This window comes from Engraulis encrasicolus, chromosome 21, assembly GCF_034702125.1.
Source record: "Engraulis encrasicolus isolate BLACKSEA-1 chromosome 21, IST_EnEncr_1.0, whole genome shotgun sequence".
NCBI lineage: Eukaryota > Metazoa > Chordata > Actinopteri > Clupeiformes > Engraulidae > Engraulis > Engraulis encrasicolus.
Window position 1 is genome coordinate 17,560,081 of NC_085877.1, and position 23,890 is coordinate 17,583,970.

The 23,890-nt window shown below is 43.2% G+C and overlaps 1 protein-coding gene across 2 annotated transcripts in view; it reads left to right on the forward strand.

The window, feature by feature from the left end:
- LOC134436937 (TBC1 domain family member 10A-like) overlaps positions 1-23,890 on the forward strand; it is a 40,105-nt gene that overhangs the window by 10,167 nt on the left and 6,048 nt on the right. For both annotated transcript variants that reach the window (XM_063186302.1, XM_063186301.1), the window contains exons 3-9: positions 3,679-3,778; positions 9,972-10,079; positions 10,621-10,727; positions 13,761-13,875; positions 14,684-14,749; positions 18,936-19,125; positions 21,625-21,779. In XM_063186302.1, the coding sequence (XP_063042372.1) occupies positions 3,679-3,778; positions 9,972-10,079; positions 10,621-10,727; positions 13,761-13,875; positions 14,684-14,749; positions 18,936-19,125; positions 21,625-21,779 (841 nt within the window). The remainder of the gene's footprint in view (positions 1-3,678; positions 3,779-9,971; positions 10,080-10,620; positions 10,728-13,760; positions 13,876-14,683; positions 14,750-18,935; positions 19,126-21,624; positions 21,780-23,890) is intronic.

The window sequence follows — 23,890 nt, forward strand, 5'->3', positions numbered from 1 at the left end:
AAACCCAGTATGCTTGTTGTAGATGTCCTAAGCACATCTGTCTCTCCTGTTTGTTGGACATTGTCAATACAGTTTTCCCTCCGGTTTCTCATTTGTTCCCTCGAAACTACACTACCATTCGCCACCACCTACTAGTAATCTGCTAGTCTGCACTATAATCCAGACTGCGGAAGGCCTAATCCTCCCAAGGATCCCCACTCTGGCACGATATGATGATGTAACACCAGCAGCTCCGCCTTGCTACAAGAGCCTCTCCTCCTCACCGCCTGGATTAACACAGTGCAGGACAGCATGTTCGCTCTGGTCCAAAAACAAACATCCACAATTCATAAATCAACACTTAACTCTTTGTTTGTCAACATCCAATAGAAGATCATGATTCTACATTTATTTTTGGGTTTCACTTTAATCGACTCCTAACAGGGAAAAAAAATGGCACCTTAATTATCTTTGCGGCCCTTCATTGCCTGTCATCATGCTGCACAAGTTTTCAAAAAATGGCTGTAGCCCTTTCATGCAGATCAGATCGCCAGCGATCCTACTTGGTTTGTTGAAAAAGACTAACTACATCATAAGAACATTGCTGAGAGCCTTACTATGGTCATTACAACTTGACAATAAGGTGACAATAAGGTAGGTTATAACAGAGGCACTTCATCAAATGTGTTCATGAAGTTTGAATAAAAAGCCTACTTATTGTTTTAAAAGGCTGTTATCTCACTGGGATTACTCGCCTTGAGAGCCAGTATAAATCCAACAGCAGCATCCACATTGGTGCAGAGAGTGTGTGGGCTTTGGGCTCTGCAAATCAAATGCACATGTGTTCCTGTGCATCTCTTCCTGTGCAAACAACAAGGCGAGTGAGTAAGTGTGAGCAACTTATTAGCCCTGCTAATTTTCACTGCCTTGCACAGCCAAAAGTCATTAACTGCATGTCAAGTGAGACTGGAAAGTGACATGGCACTCATTTTATCCGTCAACGAAATCTCTTGCTTCATTTCATCAAGAAAGAAAGCATCAGTGCTGTGACGCTTACATTTTTTTTTAAAGTCCGCTCAGTGCCAGATTGTGTCTTTTTTTGTTTTGGTTTGGTTATTTTTTACACATCTGTATGTGAACAACTGACTTATCAATATTCAGACAGTTAGGCCAAAACACATTTCTGCAACTTTTTAAAGACATCTTTCTCATTGTTCCAAGGTTCACATAGTTTAAAGTTCACACACTTTCTGCCTTCTTCCTTAGAAGGGCAGTCTAATTCCCTGGCAGGGATAGGCCGTGGATTCCCGTCCAGATGGGCTGTATTTATGCAATAATCCAATAAATACGGCCCCATCAAGATGAGTGCAGGCTACGTCTGTGCGGGCCTCACAGGGGTGTCAAAAGTTTTTTGTGCTTGGATTCTTGGTTAATGTTTTTCAATAACAACAGTCTACTTACATAATTTGGTACAATGGAGTACATGGTGTAACGGCTATGTAACACCATGTGCTCGTGCTGTACATGAATTCACCTTTACTTTTACTTTTGACTCTGTTTACAGGTTAGGAGCAGGTGTTTGCTTCATTTTATTCCTGTGCAAGCAAGGCTTTAGTGTGATAGTGGGTCATCATTCCAGCTGCAATATAGTGTCTGTTGCTGGTGTGTACAGTTTGAGTTTTTTGTGTGTATCCGGAGGATACAACTTCACACCAACTTTCAGCAAAATGCAGCTAAAATATTTATTTTTTAAATGCAATGCATTTGGAAGCAGAACAATAATTTGCTATTCAGTGGTGAAATCTTATCTGTTGCTGGTATGAGGTCGCATATTTCACCCTTGAGTGTTTATGTGCGTGCGGTTGTGTGCATGTGCCTGCTGTGTGGGTGGGTGTCTGCTGAGTGTTCTCCTGCACGAGGTCTTGTATGTGTTTTACAGCGGTCCTGAATGTAGTAGTCCCCCTCTACCACACAAACACACACACACACACACACAGTTTATGCTTTATCTGATTCCACATGGCAACTTACTTTTTTTAATTAAAAAAAAATACAGCTTCAGGGATTCGGCAAAGGAATTATTAGTACACACACACACACACACACACGTACAGGACATCATAGTGTGTCTCCCTTTGCGATGGGTGGGTATGTCTGTCAGTTGGATGTAATCACCCCCTGTATTGTGTCAAGATGGGCTGCTTTGTCAAGATCAGCGTCCAGTAGTGCCCTGCCCTTGACATAGTGCTGCTGTGGTGCGCTGTAATGGATAGGTAGCTCTTATTGACACAACACCAAGTCTTCACGCGTTGTATTGGCTTGGTAGCTCAGCTCGACGGGTAGCTCATTTTGACACAACACAGCAGTGTCAGTCCCACTTGGAATGTTGCTGTGCCGAAGGGGAAAAGGCAGAGTCCAGTGCAGTCCAGTCCTGTCAGAATCCCCCCACCACGCGAGCCAAAACACACTTCTCTCTCTCTCTCTCTCTCTCTCTCTCTCTCTGTCTCTCTCTCTCTCTCTCTCCCTCTCTCTCTGTCTCTCTCTCACACTCTCTCTTTCGAGCGTTCTCTCGCTCTCGCTCTATTTTTTTTCTCTTTCTGTATTGTATGGCTATATTGCACCCTTCTCTTTTTCTCTGTTCTGCCTCTCTCATACATTTCTCTATCTGCTCACAGCATTTTAATTTACTGGTATTGGGACAGTTATTCCAGTTTGGATGCTGCCACTACACTTCATCCAGTTTCAATAGAGGACACCGGCAATATATTTTTCAACACATTCTGGCCATGTCCAAGGCCCCCTCTCCATCTCTCTCTCTCTCTCTCTCATTTTGTCTCACACATTCCTTATCTATCTATCATTCCCTTTATCCCGCCGCTCTCCCTCCCTCTCTTTTTCTTACTCTCGCTCTCTCGCTCTATCCTTCCCTCCTTCTCTCTCTCCCGTCTAGCCCTGTTTTTCATTAGGAGCCGTTTTTCCGCTAGTTCCAGGAAGCAGCTTGTGTTGTTGTTTTTCTTCTGGGCCGGCTTCCTCCTGGAGCCCTTGCCTTGGCTTCCCCACGGCACTCCTGACCCAGTCCTCACATTCACTTCGGCTGCCTCAGTACGAGCCTCTTCACTTATTTTGGTCCCTTTATTCGGGGGGCAGCTGTGGTTAAAAAGATGGGCTGTAAATCAGAAGGTTGCAGGTTCGAATCCCACCCTTCCACTTCCCATCTCTCCATGGCTGAGGTGCCCTTAAGCAAAGCACGTAAGCCCACACTGCTCCAGGGACTGTAACCAAGACCCTGTACTGACAATATATTTTAAGTTGCTTTGGATAAAAGTGTTAGCTAAATGTTATGTAATGTCATTTATTCAGCCTTTATTTTGACAAGACAGTGGAGGAACGGCTGGAAAGAGACAGAGAGATGAGGAAGAGTTGGGATAAGGGGACCCATGCTGGATTTGAAACTGGGTCCCCATGGGCAAAGTTGCTCACACAGTACACAGGTACTAGGACTAGACCTGAAGCAAAGAGAACAGCAACAGTGCAGCATTGTGTGTGGAATGGATAATGCATACTCTCTCACACACGGATAGACAGTCAGACAGACACAGACACATGTATGATTATTTAAGCCTGGCTTTTAGAGAGTCGGAGTGAGTTGTGAGTGTGTTAACTTATCCTTGTCTGTGTGTCTGTCTGTGTGTTGTGCAGTGCGGAAGACGTTCCTCCTGAGATCCTCAGACAGAGAGAAGCTAAATGGCTGGAGATGCTCAACAACTGGGACAAGTGGATGGCCAAGAGACACAAGAAGGTGAATACACACACACACACACACACACACACACACACACACACACACACACACACACACACACACACACACACACACACACACACACACACTTGTTACAATTGGGACAAATGGATGGCCAAGAGATACAAGAAGGTGGGTGGACACCGGCAGAAATGTACATGCACACACCTGAACACACACACACACACACATGCATACTACCCTATTACACATACATGATGTACTGTGTTTCAAAAAACCACTTAGTCGTGAATTGAATTAAACTGCATTGCCTTCCATTGCAAAAAAGGCTGATGGGCTGGAGGAGGGAAGGGACTGATGCTTTTGGCACCAGACGTTGTGGTTCACCTTTCATGCCACTCCACAAACAGTTCAGTTTACCCAGCTCTGTAGATAATAGAGCGTTAAATATGTCCGAAACTAAAACGTTGCTACGCACCACCTCGGTCCAGGAAATCTTTTGTGTGTTCAAAGACGTGTTTTGGTTTCTCCACAGAAACTGCAAAACAACAAAGAAACGTGTTAAACAAATGATTGCGTCACAGAAATATAGATAAGATAAAGTTTATTGTACCCATAGATGGGGAAATTTGCCTCAGGCAAATAGAGCCTGACGATGTAACGTTACACCACTAAGCATGGAGAAGACTGCATAGTGGAACAGTGAACATGTGGCGAGTGGCATGCAGGCCTTTCAGAGGTCGATGAACAACACGCATAGTAAATAAAATACAGTAAGTCCAATATGTATTTGATCCCTTGCTGATTTTGCAGGATTGCCCACTCATAAAGACATGATCAGTCTATACATTTAATGATAGTATGTATTCAAACATGGAGAGACAGAATGTCAAAGAGAAATTCCAGAAAATAACTTAAAATAATATATTTTAATTGATTTGTATTTAATTTAGGCAAATAAGTATTTGACCCCTCTAGCTAAAGAAGACAAAGTGCTTTGTGGCAAAGCCCTAGTTGTCTAGCACCGAGGTCAGATGCTTCTTTTAGTTGATGACAATGTTTGTGCATATAGTAGAAAAGATTTTTGCCCATTTTTCTTCGCAGATTAATTCTAAAACATTAATAGTTTGTGGCTGTAGCTTGGCAAATGGGTTCAGTTCCCTCCATTGAATTACTATAGGGTTAATATTTGGAGACTGTCTAGGCCACTTCACAACTTTAATATGCTTCTTCTTGAGCCACTGCTTCGTTGCTTTGATTGTATGTTGTGTATTATTGTCATGTAGGGAGATCCAAAAATGGCCCACCTTGAGTGTAGTGATGGAGGAAAGTACGTTTCCACTCAGGATTGCACATTTCATGTCTCCCTCCATCCATTCGTTGACGATGTGAAGTTGTCCTGTGCCTTAGCCAGAGAAACACCCTCAAACCATAATGATACAACTTTCATGAATGATTGTGAGGAGGGTGTTCTTGGAATCATAGACAGCAGTTCTCTTTCTCAAAACACATTGAATTGTGATAATGCCAAACAGCTTGATTTTGGTTTCATCTGACTACAGCATCTCCTTATCATATCCTAAACTAGTCTGATGTTCGTTCGCAAACCTCAGGTGGGACTGCACAGGCTCCTTCTGAATCAGAGGTACCATGTGTGCACTACAGGATTTTAAACCTCTGTGGCATTAAGTGCTACCAGTAGTTTTCTCAGTGATTTTGGTCCCTGTAGTTTTGATATCATTAGCTAGCTCATCTCGTAAAGGTCTAGGGTGCTTTCTTTCTGTTCGCATGATGATCAAATCCCTACAAAAGGTCAAATCTTGTATAGAACCCCAGACAGGCTGATGGTTAGTCATTTTGTATTCCTTACATTTTGGAAGAAATGCATCAACAGTTGGGTCATTAATACCCAGTCTCTTTCTTGTGGCATTGTAGCCCATTCAATCTTTGTTCAGGTCTAAAATCTTGTCCCTGATATCATTTGAACGCTCTTTGGTCTTTCCCATGCTGGTGAGGTTGGAGTGTGACTGATTCACTCATACTATGGACTGATTCTGCTGATTCAATGTGTCTTTTATGCATGTTAGTATGTGCAGGTGTCTTTAATTCAGATGACAAGTTGATCGGAAGTGCTCATCTGGTCTGTGGGCCCGGAACTGTTATCAGTTGGCATAGGATCAAATACTTATTTTGCTTGATGAAATAGAAATAAATTAATATATATTCTTTTAAGTTAATTTCTGGATTTTCTTTTTGATATTCTGTCTCTCCATATTAGAATACATATTATCATAACATTTATTGACTGATCATGTCTTTGTTAGTAGGCAAACCAACAAAATCAGCAAGGGATCAAATACTTATTTGACTCGCTGTATATATATACACACGTCATAAACAGAATACAATCATAGGAAATATGAAATGTATCAAAACACAATACAGCTCAGAATAAAGCAAGAACAATCACCATAATCTGTCTCTTTTGTATGAAATATTTACACGCACAGTGCTTCAAGTGGATTGTCGTTTCTTATTTTAATTTTTTATTGATGGACTCTACTTTATTGATTGATTTTGTAATTATTTGTCTTTGTTAAAGCGCTGATAAGTGACATATCACCACTAGTAGCTACGGTATAGTATGTCAGAGGTGGGTAAACTCAGGCAAGTAGGGCTACATGTTGAGTCCACATCCGTTGAGTCATTTCATCTTTTACAAAAAAAAAGCACCCAATATTCTGAAATTATTTGCCCAATACAGTGCTCTTGGGGCTTTGAGATTAACCAAGGCTACCGTAATTCATCTAAATACATGTCAATGTGCAGGTATGAAGTAGTCAAAAAGTTAAGTCTAGTCAGCGTACATTATGTTATTACTGACACAAATTGCCCATGGCATTTCGCCCCTCCTTCCGCCAATATTTTAAACCCAATGTGGCCCTTTAGGCCAAAATAATTGCTCGCCCCTGGTACAGTATATAATAATAATAATAATAATAATTGTATTTGTATAGCACTGTATCATACAAGGGATGCAACTCAAAGTGCTTAACAAATGAGAAAAAAAGAACATAATTGTTAAAGGTGGATTTAAAAGGAGAGGAGGAGAGGAGAGGCAGAGATAGCAGGAAGGCAGAGGAAGAAGAGATAGAAAGAGATCGTAGAGTCATAGGGTCAATGTAGGTTAGGACCGGGATTCTTAGATGCGTAAGGTCCATAGTGGCTGGGTCTAGCATAAGTCATATGCTACTTTACAAACTGCAGTGAAAGTCAAGTAGCTCACAGAAATGGGCATTTCACATGGGCATTTCAAGACACACATATATACAGAAAACAAACATTAACACAGGTCAAAGGGAAGTTAAAGAAAAAAAACAATTGTGCAAAAACATATCCTGTGAGTTGAGGTAGACAAGAGATTAACATGACCGAGAAGCAATGATTGTTGACAGATATGTCTATGATGTATTGTGATGTAGAAGTTAGAAGAACTTAGACGTACTGTAAATAGTGAAAGTCATGTCCTAGTCTGTCATCGTTTCCTCTTCTTCAGACACCAAGGGAAGCGTTTCCCCTGTTGTGCACAGCAGCCACCAAGCCACCTGCAGTACACTCTTATGGCATCGATACAACATTATACAATATGAATGAAAAGCTTGAACGTGCACTGTGTAATATTTTAGCAGTTTCTCTCCAAAGTTCATGCTGTTCATGCTGCTCATTCACTTATGTTACCTTCTTCATGAATACTTACCTCCACCATCAAATTCTAAGTATTCATTATGACTGGGAAAATTGCACCTTTTCATATATGAAAGGTTGATCCTCTTCATGCTTGCCAGTTTGAATTTCCAGAAATTGACATTTTTAGCTGCTAACCTTACTGTACTTTGGTCATACTAGTAAATAGTAGATTATTACGTAGTAAATATTCATGAAAAGTCCAAATTTGGTAATAGGCAGCACAGTTTTCAACGAGCAGTGTAGTTTCAATACCTACTCTGGCCACAACCCTACACAGTGCATCTTTTAAAGGAGGATTCCCTCCAATTTCAACATGTAGAAATAGAAAATAGAAAGCCTTTACTGTCATTATACAAAGTATACTGAGATTTTAGAACATGTGGTTGTATTGCTCACTGCCCTTGACTTGTCAGTAACCAAGTAAACAATACACCATTTTATGTTCAGCCTCTGGCCATTCCACTCTACAAATAATAAAATCTTAGCAAGCTGATTTTTCTAGTTACAAGACGTTTTACTACCATAGTACTACACTACTATGACGTTACACAGTGACTTTCGTAATACATTATAACTTGGTCCTCGACTGCCAATTTATAACAGGGGCCATGTCTTAATGGGCTAATAAACGTAGGTTAACATTAGGACAAAGCCATTATCCCTGTTGCCATGTGGGTGTGCCCATGTCTTGTCTAGTCGCTACTCTACGCTAGACCACCGATTGGGAAATTTATGTGTCTGTTGTGTAACTGCTGGTATTAACAGACAAACACACAGACACATACACGTACCAAAATCTGTGCGTGCGCACACACACACACACACACAAACACACTAACACACAAACACACACACACACACACACACACACACACACACACACACACACACACACACACACACACACACACAAACACACACACACACAATGGGAATTTGTGTGTGTGTTTATGCTGATGTTCAAATAGATTTCTAGGTATTATAGTAGGGTTCCTCATACATACTAACATACATACTAACATACACACACACACACACACACACACACACACACACACACACACACACACACACACACACACACACACACACACACACACACACACACACATTGGTGTGTTTATGCTGTTGTTGAAATAGATTCTAGATATTACGTTTGGGTTCCTCATATATACTCGCGCGCACACACACACACACACACACACACACACACACACACACACACACACACACACACACACACACACACACACACACACACACACACACACAGTGGGAGTGGCATGTTTATGCTGTTCAAATAAATAGTGTAGGTATCGTGTTTGTCCTCCTGAGCATATTGCCACCATTCCCATAGTTGCAGCAACACCAACACTCCACTCCACAGTTTCGAGGAGAAGACTTGTCATGACCCGTGGCAGTGTGTGTGTCTATGTATGATTAGGTTTCCATGGACGCTGCCTGCCTGCCAAGCCGACCCTGCACCCAGCAAACACAGGCAACATTGTCCCATGTCAGCACAGCACCAGGCAGTTAGGCAGTAATGCCAGAGAAGGCGACAGGGGAGGGGAAAAGGGGTCAGTTGTCCCGGGCCCAGTAAGAGGAGGACACAAAATTGCTTCAGGCTTGAGGTGACTTTGTCCTGGGCCTGGCCAAGACTGTCAGCGGCCCCGTGTAATGCTGGAGGGAAATGGTCGTGCTGAAATCGCAAGACTCGTGAGTCAGACCCCGTAAAACATGTCAGATTTTAATGGGACTATTGAGAGTGAGATTCTTATGTTTTGAAAATGACAGTTTATTTGACAAGAGCAGAGATTACATTGTATGTGAGTGTTCCGGGCCTGGCCAAAGCTGTTAGCGGCCCTGGAGAAAACTGATATGTATGTGGACATCTTGAACAGTTGTGCATGTCCAAAAAGGTGTGTTAAATAAGTACAGACATGAACAAGTCGTGGTCATTTGGTCCCAAAATGAGATTGCTGCGCCAAAGCATTCTTTTTTACCTTGGGCCTCACTAAACTTTCTTTGTCCCTGGATATGGAGACAGGAGTCACCTGGTATGACTTGGAGTGTGTTGAAATGTCATAATTGATTCTAGAGTACATAGCTCATAGCGTAGCCCCTTAACACACGCCATTCCACCACTGCAACATTGTAATAGTCACGGAAAAAAAACGTAACTACTATAGCACTGCTACACCACTATGACAGTGCACAGGGCCTTTAGTAATACATTATGACTTGGTCATTGCCTTTCTGGCAATTATTATTAATAACATGGGCCGTGTCTTAAGGAGCCTGGGCAGTGAGGCTACAACTTCGCCTTTGACTTGACCTGTCTTGTCTCACACTGTCTTGACTGGAGACTTTGCTCAGACTTGTATCCAGCTGACCTGTCTTGGATTTCTCTCTGTCTGTCCATCTCTCTCTCTTCTCTCTTCTCTCTCTCTCTCTCTCTCTCCCCTCCTACCTCGTTCCGCAGGTGAAGGAGCGCTGTCAGAAGGGCATTCCTCCTTCCCTGCGTGGCCGTGCGTGGCTCTATCTGTCCGGAGGGAAGGTGAAGAGAGAACAGAACCCTGGGAAGTTCCAGGTGAGACACGGATGGCCTCCTCCTCGCATTCACATACTATACAGCACCTCTTGTACATAATGTACAGTTTTACTCGTATGTGCATATGCAAAGCAAGGGTCCAGATAAGAAAAGAATAAATATCACACCCTTATGCATAATCATGTAACACCTACACACGCACACACACACACACACACACACACACACACACACACACACACACACACACACACACACACACACACACACTCCATGGCCAGTGTGTTTGTGACATGTTTCTTCCTGTATGAACTGCATCATGAGCTGGAGCCAGGTGACCCACGATGGCTGGACACACTGGCATGCATACACACACATATACTTACACAAAACACATACTCTTACACACACACACATAGCATTTGCTGTGACATAAACACACTCTCATGCGCACACACACACACACACACACACACACACACACACACACACACACACACACACACACACACACACACACACACACACACGGCATGTCCTGTGACGTATTAAGAAGTCTCCCTATGTATATTTATATCAGGAGCTAGATAGTCAGCCTGGTGACCCGCGATGGCTGGACGTCATTGAGAAGGACCTGCATCGCCAGTTCCCCTTCCACGAGATGTTTGTAGCACGCGGAGGACATGGGTAAGTACCAGAGTACCGTGACCCCAGTTTACTGTGTATGACGTCTGCCTGTCTTTGTGTCATGTTACTTTTTTGGCTTTCTATTTCACTTAGGCTGTGGAAAAGCGCAACACTGCTACACTTCCAGTCAAAACCAGACAATTTACTTAGAAGGCTGACGTTTCGGCCGGTCAGACCTTCATCAGACCGAAACGTCTTTGCCGGTCTGTCTGTCTGTCTCTCTCTGCCTGCCTGTCTGTCTGTCTGTCTGCCTGTCTGCTGTTGTGTGTAGGAATGGAAAGCATGTGTGTGTTTTCTATTTATCCTCCTGTTTTGCCTTTATAGTTGAGCAGAGTATAAAGCCTATTGGTGTGGGAAGGCCAATGAGGCCTGACAGTTTTGTCTATCTCTGCAAGTCTGTCTGCCTGCCTGCATATCTTTAATGTAGTCTCTACGTCTGTTGCTGTCTCTGTCTGTCTGCACATCTCATGTTTGTCTCTCTATCTCTCTATCGCAAGTCCGTATGTCTGCATATCTCTAGCTATGCTTGTCTCTCTGTCTCCATACATGTTTCCTTTCTGTCTGACTAAGTCTGCATATTTCTCGCTATGTCTCTCTCTTTCTGACTATGTCTGTCCAGCATAATCTTGTGCGTAATGTCTTGTGTGTAATGTCTTCAGTATTTATGTATGTATGTATGCTACTTGACACCTTAATTTGCCCCTGGGATCAACGAATGTTACTCTACTCTATCTCTTGCGATGTGTGTCTCTTTCTGTCTCTGTGTCTCTGCATGCATCCATGTCTGCATGCTGTGCTTTAATGGTTCAGCAGTTAACCACAGTCTGTCTGTTGAATGACTTGCCTGTGTCATCGTTAATAGCGGAGACATGACTTCCTAAGTGTCTAGAAAACACAATGGGCTGCACATGGTGAGCCTGACTATGCAGAATGCCATATACAGTGCCCTCCATAATTATTGGCACACCTGGTTGAGATGTGTTTTTTAGCTTCCAATTATTTATTTTTTTTCTAAATAATATGGGACCTTAATGGAAAAAAGAGAAAAATCCAACCTTCAATACAAGTGCATTTATTCAGTGGGGAAAAAATCCCACATAAAGAAATAATTATTTGACATCAAATAATGTGTGTCACAATTATTAGCACCCCTGGTGTTAATATTTTGTACAACCCCCTTTTGCCAACAAAACAGCACCTAATCTTCTCCTATAATGTTTCACAAGATGGGAAAAGACAGAAAGAGGGATCTTCAGCCATTCCTCTTTGCAGAATCTCTCTAAATCATCCAGAGACCTGGGTCCTCTCCTCTGTACTCTCCTCTTCAGCTCACCCCACAGGTTCTCAATGGGGTTGAGGTCAGGGGACTGAGATGCCCATGGGAGGAGCTTGATTTTGTGTCTGGTGAACCATTTCTGTGTAGATTTGGCCATATGTTTAGGGTCATTGTCTTGCTGAAAGACCCAGTGACGACCCAGCTTCAGCTTTCGGGCAGAGGGCAACAGATTTTGATTTAAAATGTCCTGGTATTTCAAAGCATTCATGATGCCATGCACCCTAACAAGGTTCCCAGGGCCTTTGGAAGCGAAACAGCCCCACAGCATCACTGACCCACCCCCATACTTCACAGTGGGTATGAGGTGCTTTTCAGCATGCGCATCTTTCGTGGTACGCCAGACCCACTTAGAGTGTTTGTTGCCAAAAAGCTCAATCTTGGTCTCATCTGACCAAAGCACACGGTCCCAGTTGAAGCCCCAATACCGCTTGGCGAACTCCAGACGCTTGCGTTTATGATTGTGAGTGAGGAAAGGTTTTCTCCGTGCATGCCTCCCAAACAGCTTGTTGGCGTGTAGACAGCGCCTGATGGTTGATTTGGAGACTTTGTGACCCCAGGATGCTACCATTTGGTGTAATTCTGTAACAGTGAGCTTTGGAGATCTTTTGATTTCTCTTACCATCCTCCTCACTGTGCGTGGTGGCAAAATAAACTTGGGTCCTCGTCCAGGCTTGTTTACCACTGTTCCAGTTGTTTTGAACTTCTTAATTATTCCTCTCACAGTGGATATGGGCAGCTGCAGTTGAGTGGCAATCTTCTTGTAGCCTCTGCCTGACCTGTGAAGGTCGACGCACATCTGCCTCACTTGTATGCTGTGTTCCTTTGTCTTTCCCATGTTTAAGAGTGGATAAGAGAAATGGCCTCGGTGTCACGTCATATTTATACCCCAGGGAAACAGGAAGTGATGAATTACTAATTAAATGTTCCTACATACTCTGGTAAACTTTGTAAACTACTGTAGAAATGACAGAAATGCTTCAATTATATTTATTTCCTGGGAATTGTTAAGGGTGCCAATAATTGTGGAACAGGTGATTTAATGAAAAATAATTATTTTTTAGTCAGGGATTTTTTTATTTTCTTACAATTCATTTGAGTTGAAGGCTACATTTTCCTACAATTTTCAGTGTGACAGTATTCTTCTGCAATAAACACTGAATTTATTTTAAGGCTTTTAACACATCTCAACCAGGGGTGCCAATAATTATGGAGGGCACTGTAGACTTCCTGTACATACTCTTTATCTCGCCTAAGCACAGTCACGGCTGATCGTTAAAAGTCTTGCAACTCTTGGTGCTACGCGCAGAACATTATGAGACTTGGAAAAATGGGCACAAAGGCTGTTGAACGTTGATGTTTCCATAAAACTATGAATTCTGTGAACTGTAAACTCCCAATTGAAACTGTAAACTCTCAATTGGCGAAAGAACTGTTGCAATATTCTGGAGAGAGGACTACCGACGAATATTAACTTTTAACTAATTGTTAGGTATAAGATTATTGATGTTAATATGTGTGCGTGTGTTTTTGCCACTGTCTGTGTGCGTCCATCTGTGTGTTTATGCGCGTGTGTGTGTGTGTGTGTGTGTGTGTGTGTGTGTGTGTGTGTGTGTGTGTGTGTGTGTGTGTGTGTGTGTGTGTGTGTGTGTGTGTGTGTGTGTGTGTGTGTGTGTGTGTGTGTGTGTGTGTGTGTGCAGGCAGCAGGATCTCTTCCGTGTGCTAAAGGCCTACACGCTGCATCGACCAGAGGAGGGCTACTGCCAGGCCCAGGCTCCCATTGCTGCCGTGCTGCTCATGCACATGCCTGCTGAGGTCAGTAGCAGAGCCCTCTGAATCCAGTCTAATACTAAAGGTTATGAGTTTGCAGCCCTCTTAGTGTAGTCTAATAATATAGGTTATACATTCAGAGCTCTAGGTGCAGTCTAATGCTGTAGTTTATGAGTTCCAAGCCCATTAGGTTTCTGCTTATATTGTAGGATATGAGTTCGGAGCCCACTAAATGCAGTCTATTACTGTAGCTCATGAGTTCGGAGCCCAGTAAGTGTGGTCTAATGTTGTAGGTTATAGAGGGCTACTGGCAGGCCCAGGCTCCCATGCTCCTCATGCACATGCCAGCTGAGGTCAGTGTGGCATTGCCACCCCTGCTGGTCTTAACAACAGGAGCTTAAAACCCTACAAACCCAAACAAAGGCAGTCTTGGGTAACCCAAACGTTGCTGATTCGACTCCCGACCTGCCAGGTTGGTAAGGGGAGTAATTAACTAGGGTACTCTTCCATCCTCCTCCATGACTGAGGTTAGGAACCCTGAGCATGGTACCGTCCAGCCGCACTGCTCCCTTGGGAAGCCATTAGGGGCTGCCCCCTTGCAGGGGTGAGGCACAATTTCATTGATTGCAGTGTGCACTTGTGTGCTGTAGAATGCTGTGTCAGTTTTCCCAGGTGGGCTTTCACTATTTCACTTCTCAAGTAGATTGTGTCTAAATGCACTTGAACAGGCAGCCCACTGCTTTATGTTATGTTGGTGTCTGATTCACGTACCAATGGATAGGATAAATACTGTATAACTGTCTCTATCTTTCAAGTTCTCATGTTTTTACACGTGTGTTCAACTCCTACTCAGGATGCGTTCTGGGGGCTGGTGCAGATCTGTGAGAAGTATCTCCCTGGATACTACAGTGCTGGCCTGGTAAGTACACATCCACACACACAGTCATCATCTGTACACACACATACTCACACATATACTGTACACTCTCATCCGCGCACACACGCATAGTCATGTTCACAAAGATAGGCACTATTCTGGCCGTTTAAACACTTATTGGGAAATTAGTGTTGTTGTATAATTGCTGGTATTAAGACACAGAGACACAGATTCGTACATACCGGTATGCACACAAGCGCGCACACACGCATACATACTGTATACGTGTACACACAAACAGAAACACACACACACAAAACTTTCTGGTAGTTTTGGCACCTACTACGCTGTGGAGCGTGGATTTCTCTCTCAAACACACACACACACACACACACACACACACACACACACACACACACACACACACACACACACACACACACACACACACACAGAGAAGGCAGCTCTGCTATATCCAAGCTGTCGACATGAAGCCCGTGCTGCTTATCTCTCAGTAGTGATGTAACACACCTCCGGACTGGCACAAGCACATGCCACACACGTGCCTTGGCACACACACACACACACACAACACACACACACACACACACACACACACACACACACACACACACACACACACACACACACACACACACACACACACACACACACACACACACACACACACACACGCAGTTTTGTTTACACCATGGCCTGTGTAGAGGCTCTAGTGTGTGTGGGTGTGCTGTGTGAACATTTTATGTGGACATGTTTGCTGTGTGTGTGTGTGTGTGTGTGTATTTGCTTGTATGCTTGTGTGTGCGTGTGCGTTTGCATGTGCGTGTGTGTGTCATCACTTCATCACACACACACACACACACACACATCAGTCACATGCTGCGAGGTCCGAAGTTCAAGAGGGTGCCATAATGAGGGACTGAGGGCAGTTTATTATTTACTAAACCCTCTTCATCAGAGCCATGACTGCACACAAGCTGACAAATGTCACTACAGGGAATTGCTGTTGGAAAAGTCCTGGAACTCATTTTCTTTCAATTTTCTGAAATGTTTTCAGTAAGCTTAAGTGTTATGGCTCGTGAAAGAGATGACTGCATTATGCATTATATGCCAGACAAATAAAGTTTCTACACTCTCGTCTGAGAATACTTGTCATTGAACAAAAACAAATGTTTGTGGTAGAGTTTCTAAATTGTCTGGAATGTTTTCAAAAAAGTTTTATGCTACTGGACTTTTTATAACAAGTTACTTGGGGCTGTTCATTTTTTTTACTGACTGTGCCTCATAAGAGGTGACTACATACAAGTTGGATTTTCCCATCTTAGTGGAAATTCATATTGGAAAAGTCATTGAATTGGCACATAGACATTTTACGTTTTCTGGAATGATCATGGCATTTAGCGCTTGTTTTATGCAACTGGACTTTTTATGACGGACTTGGGGCAAACCCATCTCATAAGACAGATGACTTTTCACAAGCCTGAAAAATGTCGGGGGATTTTGTTGGAAAAGTCACCAAACTATCAATTGTTTTCTTTAAAAAAAAAAAAAATGTCATCGAGTGTAGATTTTTTTTTCTGGAATGTTTTCTAGAAGTTTTTTTCAAACTAGGAGGGTCCTCACCCGACGTGCAACAGCATGTGGCATTTGTCACCCACACACTCTGAGAATTGTTGTTGTAAAAGTCATGGAACTACCAAATTGTTTTTTTTTTTTTTACAAACTCAGTCATGCAGTTCAGAAAGTTCATGGGATGTATTTTAAGACATGTCAAGGCAAGGGTGCGAAGTGGTAAGCAACTGGATTATTGTGTGACCTTCAAGAAGTCTAGCTCCTCACAACATGAGTTATGATTTCACTGTCATGGTTAAAAAGAAAATGAGAATCTTCAAAGACATATTTTCAAGCAGGCATGGTATCTGCTTTAGTGGTATTCTGGTTGGATAAACTTGGCTATGCTATTACGCTTTCCACTAGTAGGACAGAGTAGCCTGGAAAACCTATCAAAAACGTAAATTTAATTTGCAAAATTGTCTTGGAAAAAAACATACATCAGAATAGTTTCTTGTTTAATGTGCATCCAGCAATTACACTGGTCTGTGGGGACGGTGTGCAAGTTTCTGCACTTGAAAGGCAGGCAGGCGGCTTTAATAGGTCATGGAAATTCCATCCCGGTTGGAATTAAGTTGTGGAAACGTAATAGGTTTTGGAAACGTAATAAATGAAAAGGGGATGGGAGTCTCAAGACACACGTGGTGGAACACCATCCTTCTGGCCAGCGTTTTTTTACAAGGAGCAGTAGTGATAACAAGCAGCAGTCTCTCTCTCTCTCTCTCTCTCTCTCTCTCTCTCTTTGGCGAAAACCAATTGAAACGTTCATATCTCAATGCCACGTCCAGCGCAATAAAGTGAATCCATGGCAAAACATCTTCAACCACCTCAGCTACCTGGGTCACGTAGGTCACGCTTGGTGTGCACAAGGCATTATACTTAGCTTTCCTTTCTCTTTTTTCTCTCTCTCTCTCTCTCTCTCTCTCTCTCTCTCTCTCTCTCTCTCTCTCTCTCTCTCTCTCTCTCTCTCTCGCATCTGGGAGGTTGGGGTAGAAGGAGGGAGACTTTGTTGTTTTTGTAAAGCATGCAGTGTCCACATGCAAATGGCCATGGTGCTGTTTGAGGGAGGCCTGCTTTAATAACATCTGATGACGTATTAGGGACGTTGATGTGTTTTAGTAGCACACGTCAGGGCGGGGCAACCACAGCTTTGACCACTCCTGTAGTAATGAAATAGATTGTTGTGGTGTAGCAGGGGACGGAGGGTTAACTTTGCCTCCATATGTGCAGCACTGCTCAAGGGTACGGGAAACGTCAAGGGTTCACATGCAAATGGACTTGGCTCTGTTTGAGGGGTACTGCTTTAATAACATTTGATGACGTGTTAGCGGGGTCATTGGCGTAGTTTAGTAGCTGACGGCAGGGTGGTGTAACCACATCTACTGTCACTGTTGTTGTAAGTGAATTAATGAATTGGGGGTGGAGACGTAGCTTTGCGCAGCTTGGCTTCTCATGGCAGGGAGAAGTGTGCGTCCTCATAGGCAAATGGCCTCCTGTTTGAGGGCGGCCTGCTGTAGTAACATTGGATGACGTGTTAGCTCTACCGCCCGACTTTTGAATTGGCTGCTAAAAGTGGAGGCAAGATAAGGCCTCTGTGTGTGTAGTGCTTGTACACACACAGACACACACACACACACACACACACACACACACACACACACACACACACACACACACACACTACAAACTATTGAGACACATAACGAACACACACAAACTACTTTCACAATCACAGTTTACCCATGCACAATCTCACTCACTCACTCACTCACTCACTCACTCACTCTCACACTCACTCACTCACTCTCACACACACTCACTCTCACACACACACACACACACACACACACACACACACACACACACACACACACACACTCACACACACATTCCACAGTCCCTCGTCCATCAGTGCCTTGTCACATTACATGAAGAGTGTGTATCGGTCCACAGCTGCTGGAGACTCTGCTCTCATTATGGGGAGAATCTGCTGCACCACGCTATCGGTTTTGTCAGCATGACTCCAGTACAACAGCGACTTCTATATGTAGTGTGTTCCCATCACAAAAGTTTGACAAAACATATTAAACTCATGCAGATTCTGTGTCTTAATGGTCCAAGTTCATTTCATGGAATTCTGTGAGATCATGTATTTGTGTTTTAATAAGCGATTCTGTTTGATGTTGAAAGGTGAAGTTAAGCTAATTTTCCTCAAAACCTTTCTTTGTTCTTTGCCCTGATGAAGACTGGTTTTCAGTCAAAACGCATAGACGTGATCCCTTAAACTTAAAATAAAGGATTTTTAACCTTTTTCACTGAAAGCAGTGTGCTTTGGATCTTTCAGACTACCAGCTTCAAGAAGGAACTTACTGTTGGGCCCTTATATTTTGGGGATACTAGTCACAAGCTAAATGCAGACTTTTGTTTGTCTGCGCCTAGGAAGTGATCCAGTTAGATGGAGGGATCCAGCTTGCTCTGCTGAAGCGTGTGCTTGATCATTATTATACTTAATCTTCCCTCTCTTTTTGCTCTCTCTCTCTTTCTCTTTCTCTCTCTCTTTCCCTCTCTCCCTCTCTCCCTCTTCCCCTGTGTTTAGGAAGCGATCCAGCTGGATGGGGAGATCCAGTTTGCTCTGCTGAAGCGCGTGTCCCCCGTGGCCCATCGGCACCTGAAGAGGTTCAAGATCGAGCCCATCCTCTACATGACCGAGTGGTTCATGTGTGCCTTCTCACGCACGCTGCCATGGTCCTCAGTTCTGCGCGTATGGGACATGTTCTTCTGCGAGGGTGAGGAACGTATGCATATATGCTACACACACACACACACACACACACACACACACACACACACACACACACACACACACACACACACACACACACACACACACACACACACATTCACACACACATTCACACACACATTCACACACACACACACACACACACACACACACACACACACACACACACACACACTGCCTATATGCCTCAGTGCTGCACGTCTGGGACATGTTCTGTGAGGGTGAGGAGCATACATTACACACACACACAGTATACTGTATACACACACACACACACACACACACACACTGCCCTTGGCCTCAGTGCTGTGTGTATGGGGCATTTTCTTCTGTGAGGGTAAGACCAATATATACATTATGCAGAACAAACACATTGCACTACACACACACACACACACACACACACACACACACACACACACACACACACACACACACACACACACACACACACACACACACACACACACACACACACACATGCACAGCCCCAGGCCTCCGTACTGTGCATGTGGGACATGTTTTTCTGGTAGGCTGAGACATACAAATATGTACACATTACACATCTAAACACACACACACAAACTGCCCTGGGCCTCCATGCTGTGTGTATGAGACATTTTCTTCTGCAAGTGTAAGGAGCACACACACACACACACACACACACACACACACACACACACACACACACACACACACACACACACACACACACACAGCTCCAAATGACGGTTAATTAGTCTGGCAGAAGGAAAGCTTTTTATTTTCACCTTTTCTGGATTTATGGCAGTCTTGTAATTGCCTTGTCTCGACACAAGTGTGAAACTGATGGCTGAGCGCTAGTCTAGACCCGTGTTGGCAGTGTGTGTATGGGCTTAAGTTTGTGGGAGGGCCGTTCTGACTTGGAGGGGGCGGCCAGGCTGGACAGCAGCAGCAGCCTAATGGGTCTTCTGGCAACGCCTCTGTCCATTCTCCACTTTCAGCCTCCATTTACTGTCCTCTCCCTACCCAACATGATCTCCAAAAAATCTGTGCTCCTGGACACGGATGTTAAGGACACAAAATCCGTGTCCAGGAGCACGGATTTTGCCAAAATTCCGTGCTCCTGGACACGGAATTATTTTCTGTGATGGACACACAGAATTGATCTCTATACTCCCACAGCTCTGTTTCCACAGTCTTGTGTTTTCTCAGGATTTTTTAAATTTCAAATATTTTGTCTAAAAAAAAACATTTCTTACTGACGAGTTAAGGTTAGAAATTATTTTGGTCTGGGCACAGCTAGTTTTCTTGCATTCATTATATGAGTTTGATAGCCTAGCAACCAACTGGAAAAGGTATTTCTCAAAAATATGTCTGTAATGACAGGTTAAGGTTAGGGAATGTTTTGGTCAGGGCACAACTTAAATTGCTATAGCATTATTTTGTTTAGGATTAGCATTTGGTATGTATTTTCTAATGATAGAGTTAACACAGTGCTGTGAGAATAGCCTATAGAAAGCACTTCCGTGTGCCCAGCACGGAAAACAATTCCGTGTCCAGAAGCACGGAAAACAATTCCGTGTCCAGGAGCACGGAATTTTGGCAAAATCCGTGCTCCTGAACACGGATTTCGTGTCCTTAACATCCGTGTCCAGGAGCACGGAATTTGTGGAGATCAGGCTGCCCTACCATAGCTCTTACTTGGAATCAGGGTTGCCAGATGGGGCGGTTTCCCGACTAAAATGGGTTGTTTGGAGTGACCGTGTTAAAAAAAATGGCAGGGTTTGGCGGGTTTTCCTGTGTATTTATAATGGCCATAGAGATCAATAGAATTTAGTTCACATTGGGTGGGATTTAGTGCATCCAGGCGGTTTTTGAGCCTTTATTGGGCTTGAAGTCATCAGTCACATCTGGCAACCCTGTTTGGAAGTCCTCCCTCATCACTGTCCTTTGGTTCTTGGAAGCCCCTACAGTCTCACAGTTCTTTTTGGAAAACAAAACTTCTGGAGTAGACATACGAAAACAGCTCAGTCTGTCCGTGTGAATACGTCTTAGACATGTTAGGTTGTAATTACTCTTAAAAAAACAATGTTTTCCTTTTGCAAAATATCGTTCAGGTTTACCTCCTAATAATCTTGTTCTTGATGCTTGGAGTGACAAACACACACACACTCACACACAGACAAAATATCACAATATTTAACCCTCCACCTCTTTCAGAGGTGAGGATCATCTTCCGTGTGGGCCCATTATTTTAAAAAAAAAACATATTATATGATTAGATATATTATAGTAATTGTATAGTAATTAATATAGTAATGTGATTTCATCGCCTTTACATCGTTTATAATGCTAAACCTCCTCCATGTCTACAGAGGTGAAGATCATCTTCTGCCTGGGTCTGGCACTGTTAATTACATATATTATAAAAAAGTATTTATTTCATCTACGTTATATAATTTATAACACTCCACCTTGTTCATGTCCTCCTTGTCTTCAGGAGTAAAGATCATCTTCCGCGTGGGGCTGGTGTTGCTGCGCTGCATGCTGGGTTCCCAGGAGAAGCTGAAGGCATACCAGGGCATGTACGAGACCATGGAGCTGCTCAAGCACATCGAGCCACGATACATGCATGAGACATTCCTCGTCAACGAGGTGGGTGTGTAGAAGCATTAGAGCAGTCATGGGTAAGCAGTTAGGGCGCTAGACTTGTACCCCAGAGGTTGCCGGTTCGACTCCCGACCCGCCAGGTTGGAAGGGAAAGTAATCAACCAGTGCTCTCCCCCATCCCCCCTCCATGACTGAGGTACCCTGAGCATGGTACTGTCCCGCCACACTGCTCCCTTGGGGCACCATTGGGTTCTGCTCCCTTGCAGGGGTGAGGTATACATGCAATTCCGTTGTGTGTAGTGTGCATTTGTGTGCTGTGTCACAATGACAATGGGAGTTGGAGTTTCCCAGGTGGGCTTTCACTTTCACATCACTTCAGATTAGTTAGAGTGTACTCTATTGTACCCAGGGGGGGATTTGTATTGGGCTTCAGGCACTGCATTTCATACAGCTCTCACACACCCAGCATACAGTACATGACGTAGAAACATAAAAGACGTTAAAACTGTGCAGCACTGCATGTGCATGGCATGTCTACCTGTCATTAAACCTTCCTCATCAATGCAGTGGATGTGCATTACAGCAATTGCACAAGCTTTGTTGAGATGAGTGAATCTAAAGGGAATGTGTACGTATCCCCATTGTTAAGGCAGTGTGGTTAACGTGATCATGATGTCCCATTGTTTTTATAGTGGGTGTGATCGTGACTCAGCTCATCTCCTAGCCACTATTGCAGGGGTTGGGAACCTACGTCTCGAAGGCCGTTTACGGCCCTTGCAGCCATTTTATCCAGCTTGATACAATTTGAATGCTATGCTATGTTTGTGATCATAGTACAGCCCTTGAAGGACTATATCAAATTTGAAGTGTCCCTCGAATGAAAACGGTTCCCCACCCCTGTGCTATTGTTTTGGGCAGTACAGTACAATCCCACATCCCACATGTGGGCAGTAGCTTTCCCAAATCTCATTGAAATGGTGGGTGTACCGTAGAAGTGTTTTTGAATACATGAGGCACTCGAATGTGATTGTGTGCATAATTGTCCCATCTTATTGTTAGTGTGCTGAATGCTCAATAGCTTCCTTGCCAATGAGGTGGGTGTGTGAGCAGTCAGTGTATTGCATTTCATAGTGTTTAATTGCATTACTGTACATGTCATTACAGTGCATTTAGCCAGAGGTGAATGAATCACTTGGTACCACAGGTACAGTGGAATAGTCTATTACACTGCATAAGATACTGTATGCAAGATCAAGCACTAGTGTTGTAATTACGTCTGTAAAAGTACTTTCAGTTCTATATTTTACACACCTCACTTAGCCGATTATTTCATCTCAAAATAGTGTGTATGAACTTTGTTAAGCTTGTTCAACTTCTATATTTTCCTCTACATATCTGTACAAAGTCGGTGGCCATGATGCAGTTCTTCAACATCTGTTGTCGGTAGTGTTAGTGTCTACCCCAACCCACATCCCTAAGTCCTATTGAAAAGAACGCGGCTGCGAGTGTAGTGTTGGTGTCTCCATCTGCTGGTAGAAGTGTCATTTAAATAGAGGTGGAAATGGCACAGAACAATTATGCTGAAGGAAAAGTATCTTTACTTTGCCCAAATCCTACTCAAGTAAAAGTAAAATAATCTATCAATCTACTCAAGTAAAACTAAAAAGTACTTCACTTAAGAATTTGTGTAAAAGTGCTTAGTCACTTCTAATTAGCTTTCTTCTCGAGAAATCAATGTTTCTTTTTCTCGTCAATGTTTTCTTTTATATTGTCCTCCATGACCTCCATCTCTTGTTTGGCACCATCATCCAATACATTGATCCAAGATGGGTGGGACAAGTAACGTAGTGGAAATGCTGTGTAATTCCTGGTAGATTATTTTATTATTGTGCATTTTATCCATATCTATCAATCTATTTTCTTACTCAGTACTCAGGCCAGGGGCCAGAGTAATTGAGTAAAGTACTTGAGTCAAAATGTACTCAAGTAACCTTACAAGTAAAAGTGCTAATTTTAACAGCTACTCATAAATTACAAAGTAGCCTACTCATGAATGTTACTCAATAACAATACTTGGGTAAATGTAATTCATTACCTTCCACCCCTGCATTTAAAACTCAAGAGTCATGAGGTTAAACATTCACAACAGGTCAACG